Raw genomic sequence first — 5,086 nt, forward strand, 5'->3', positions numbered from 1 at the left:
GTATTAGAGTTTAGAAAAAAGTTTTATAATTTTCTCCCGCAAACTAAAATGTATATTCCGTTCTTCGAATGGTTTCATGCATATAGCATCAAACATAACATAGATTATCCTGTTAAATATGACGAGAGTATATCTCGTTTTATAAATGTCATATCAACTTGGAAAATACAGGATGGAGATTTAGTCAAATCTGAATTTCTCCAACAGAAAAATTCATCCTCATAAATACCTTAGATGCGAAGCATAATCCCGTTATGGCTTCACATTTCAAAACAAAAAATTTGGACGAACCTATTGGGCCTAAAGACATAAAAAATATTATGGAAACAGGCCAACTATATAAACAAATATCTTCAAACATTAGGGTAAAAATTTAGTTCTCGAAACTTTAGCATATAAGAAGCCTCAACATCAAAACCTCTAGAAAAACCTTTATTTAAACTTTTAAAATTAGCCACAAAGCCAAACAAATATCACGGTAAATTTTAGAAGATTAAAATTAACGGTATTTTTATAGTTTTTTAGAGTGTTTGAGAATGCTCTAGATAATTTTGGAACATTTTAGAATGTCCTAGAAGGTAGGTTCTAGAAGACTCTGAAAAGTCATAGAGTATTCTAAAAGAGTGAGGATGTATATAAAAGTATAAAGAGTAGGGCTCTAGAGGATTCTAGAAGACTTTGGAAGGTCATAGAGTATTCTAGAAGAATGTGAATGTATATAGAAGTTTGAAAAGTAGTATGAAATAATCTAAAAGTATTTAGAAAGTTGTGGTAGGATAGATATTTGTAATGAAGGTTCTAGATGATTAATCTGGACTCTGATTAGATTTAATCCTAACCATCCATTAAGAAGGTGGATGATCCATTAAGGAGGTGGATGGTTATAAATAGGAGGTGAGAGTTAAAGTGTGAGTCAGGTGTGAGTCATTTGTAACAAACACTTTATTACTCAAGTGTTCTTTCTACCACAGCTTCTTTTCTCTTGTGTTCTTAGCTTTCTTGCTAAATATTGAGGGTTAGACTGACTTGGTCTTAACTCAAGAGGTTAAGTTCGAGCGCCGACACGGTAGCGTTGGAGTGTGTCCAAAACCATGACACAAAGCCTCAAATCCACTATATTAAAACAAGAATCAGGAGCATCAGAAGTGTTACAAAAAATTTATCATCTTTTTAGCCAAATGACTATCCTTAAAACTTCTCAAACCACAAAATCATCCACAAGAGTCACTAACAATCAGCAAAAACTGCTGTTAATATCATTCATGAAGAGCCACAAGATTCCAAAGAAAGTCTAGGTTCTCCTAGAATCAATCCCAATATGACAACTTTCATTATAAAATGGAAAGGTCTTATAAAACCTTTTTTCCAACCTTACATTACTGCACCTGATCTAGCTTTTGAAGATAGAGAACTAGACTTCAACAGTTTTAATGCTAACAATGTCTATGAATGAAACATAGACGGTAAAATTGAGTATAATATCATGCATATATTACAATATATGATCATGGTTTGTACAACTTATCAAACTGGCCTTGAAAATTTCGAAAAAAACAATTGTGAATGTTATTGTTTTCGATTTCTCAAGACAACTCAAAGGATGGTGGAATAATTATCTCATAGAAAATAAAAAACCTTCAATCCTTGCAGCTATCAAAACAAATGATGACGGTGATCCCATCTTTAATAACAACGGAGAAATTATTTCTGATGCAGTTAGTATTTTAATTTTTATCATAGCAAATTATTTCATTGGCAATCCATCGTTATAGAAAGATAGATCTGCTGAGCTATTATCCAATCTTAAATATAAAACCTTATCTGATTTTAGATGGTATAAAGATATCTTCTTAACAAAAGTTTATAAAAAAATTAATTTTTAAGATGGTAAATATAGAGGATTATCAAAATTTATTATTTTTTGTCATTAATTAGTTATCAATGTTTAAAAGTATGAGATAAAGTGTATTGTTAAAGGAAAAGTATAGGTAAACAATAAAAATATTAAACAATGTAAACAATAGATATATCGGATGTTCATTTTACTAGTGTACGGATAGTTATTTTAATATTAAAATTTAGAAGGTTAATTTGAAGGTGTAGTATATTTTTATTTGATTGGTGGTTATTCATATTGTTCAACAAAATCATTGTCCCCCTAATATTTTCCATTGTTAAATTACTAAACTAAAAAAATTAAATTAAAAAAATTGAGTTAATAATAAAGTGATGAGTAAAAAATAATAAATTCTAATAATCTCTAATATTTCTCTATCTATATATAAAAGAAGGAAAAGAGGATATGTAAATATGAATACCTGAACACTTGAGTAAAAAATTATTAAAAATATTTTCTTAGATTTGATTATAAAATTAAATTGCTTCGCGAACATATTGCTATTTAATTGGTTTTATTTGACTCTGTCGTTCACTCGTTTGTCCATTTTCTCTGCTGAAAATTCCAGGAAATGTACACTAATAAATTACTCGGAGGACCGTTTCAAACTATGCTTCGTTTTCTTCAAACGCGTGAATGGTTGGACCCCTCAGATTCATGATCTTCATGTAAATTAAACCCGACAGAAGCAAAAGAAGTCGAACACATTGTTATATACAATTTATCTAGGTATTCTTTAAAAATTATATAATATTCGATCATCTGCTCATCATGCTAACCGTTTAGCGGATTACTTATGGAATAACTTTTTGGGGGGACAATCAAGCCAAAGGTATGTAACTCAAAAACTAAAAAATATATATGTGCATCCTTAAAATTAGTTCAATTCAACTAGGTATTCTTTAAAAATGGTACAATATTCAGCATTTTATTACAATAATTTAAAAAAATTAAAATAAACACATCTAAAAATTATAAATAAATTTAATGTCTTTTTTAAATTAAATACACATTTAAAATACAAACTAAATAAAACTGAAATTTAAAATTTAAATTTAAATTTTAAATTTTTGTTTCAGATTTAATATATTTAATTATTAATATATTATAATTTAAATATACATCCAAAAATCAAATTAGTTAGAATTCAAAATTTCGAATTTAAAATTCTAAAATAAATCTTAAACCATCTTGAATCACTAGTAAAATCTTCGCTCCGTAAAGATCCAGAACTGCAGCGCTTCCCCCTCCTCATCTGTGGCCGCTTTCGTCTTTTCCCGCGTTGCACACTCCCCTGCGATGATCTCCTCCTTCGACGACGCGCTCCTTCCCGCGACGCGCACTTCTCCTGCGCAAACCCCGCGCCTCCTCCATCGATGGGCTCCTCCCTGTCCCTGGTCTCCTCCGCCACGCACAATCGCCCCCTTCTCCCGCGCCTCTCTCTGTCTCCTCCCCACGTCGCACTCCTTTTGTCTCTGGTAGTTCTGCTTGCAAAATTCTAAAAAAATTTGGTTGAGTTCAAGATATGTTATTCCTTTTTTTTTCGCTTAATAAAAAGTTCTATTTTTTTAAATTTATGTATAATATTAGAAGTGTCTGTGTTTTTTTTTTTAAATGTATTTGTGATTATAATTTTTTTGCACTCATATGTTTGATTTGGGAGTTGTAATATTAACCTAATTTAAATGTGTCAATACTTAATTTTGGATGTGTTTATATTGTTAATTATGTTCTTATGTACATATATAAGTTTTTTTACATGAGTTTTGGATGTGTTGGTAAAATATTTAGAATGCATTCTTATAATTTTGGATGTGTATTTGAGTTTAATTTTTACTGTGTTCAATATGTAATTTAGAATTACAATGACAATAATTTAGATGTGCTAATACATAATTTTGAATGTGTTTTTTTGTTTATTTAATTTTAGATGTGTTTTTGACATGAATTTTGAATAAAAAAAATAATTGAAGTGAGTTTAATTGATTTTGAAAACTTTACTGATTTTTTAAAAATTAGTAAACGAAAAGTTGTTACGAATTTTATGGTTTGGTTTGCAAAAAATTAATGTATTACAAGTGGTTACAAATTTCATGGTGATAAGTCTTTAAAATAAAAATAATTTCTTAAAAATAGAAAATATGATTAATTAAAAAATTAAAATAATAAAATATTAAATTTAATGACTGTAAAGATCGAATTTTGTTGTACGAAGTAGGATTTTCCTGTTACATATGCAAGTCAACGTAGTTAAGTTGTGTCTAATATTCTCTTGTAGAAACACATTAGGATAAAATATATAAAACCAACATTGATGAAAGTTAACAACAAACCAAGTATCTAAATTAACATTAACATCCACATCAATTATTCCTTTAATGGAGACAGAAGAGTTAAATATTAATAATACAAGGCAGGCATTCTATCAAGCATCATTGAATAACAACAATGGTGGCTTAAGAACCTTAATAAACACCTTGAATCTTCCGATTTTGATGAGCAGAGATTCATTTTCATTCTCTCCATTCGGAGAAACCCCATTACACATAGCAGCTGTGCTTGGAAATCTGGAGTTATGTGAGATTCTTCTAAGCAAGGAACCAAGTTTAGCGACGGAAGTGGACTCAGAACACGGACGTTGTCCTCTTCATCTTGCTTCAGCTGAAGGACACACTAAGATAGTGAAAGCTCTGGTTATGGAGAATTCGGACACGTGCTTGATCCAAGACAAAGATGGTAACCTTCCTCTTCACTTGGCTGCGTCAAGAGGACACATAGGACCCATTAAAGAGTTGATAAGATTCAAGCCATGCTCTGTTTGGAAGATGGTTGATGATGGTTCAGTTCTTCACTTGTGTGTTAGGTGTAATCACCTTGAGGCCTTGAAATTCATAGTGGAATCAGTGCATGGAGCCAAACAGCTCCTATATGCCATTGATAAAGATGGTAACACACTTCTGCATTTAGCAGTGATTCTTCGCCAAATTAAGGTACTATAGTCATGCACACACCAAAGCTTTCATTTAATCATATCATGCTTTTCTTGGTTTATATTAACTTAAATCAATTTTCGAAAATTGTTTTGACAAATTTTAATTACTAAAACAATTCCTACGTCAAATGTTAGTATACTGAATGAACTTATTTGAAAATTTTAAAAGTTTTTTTGTATTTTTTAAATGATATATG

At 30.2% G+C, this 5,086-nt stretch overlaps 1 protein-coding gene across 1 annotated transcript in view; it reads left to right on the forward strand.

Moving 5' to 3' along the window:
• Nucleotides 4,200–5,086, forward strand: part of LOC107648032 (ankyrin repeat-containing protein At5g02620-like) — a 2,019-nt gene continuing 1,132 nt past the window's right edge. The window contains exon 1 of the mRNA XM_016352059.2: nt 4,200–4,887. Coding sequence (XP_016207545.1) covers nt 4,276–4,887 — 612 coding nt within the window. The 5' untranslated portion in view covers nt 4,200–4,275. The remainder of the gene's footprint in view (nt 4,888–5,086) is intronic.

Source organism: Arachis ipaensis, chromosome B06 (assembly GCF_000816755.2).
Source record: "Arachis ipaensis cultivar K30076 chromosome B06, Araip1.1, whole genome shotgun sequence".
In the NCBI taxonomy this organism is placed as follows: domain Eukaryota; kingdom Viridiplantae; phylum Streptophyta; class Magnoliopsida; order Fabales; family Fabaceae; genus Arachis; species Arachis ipaensis.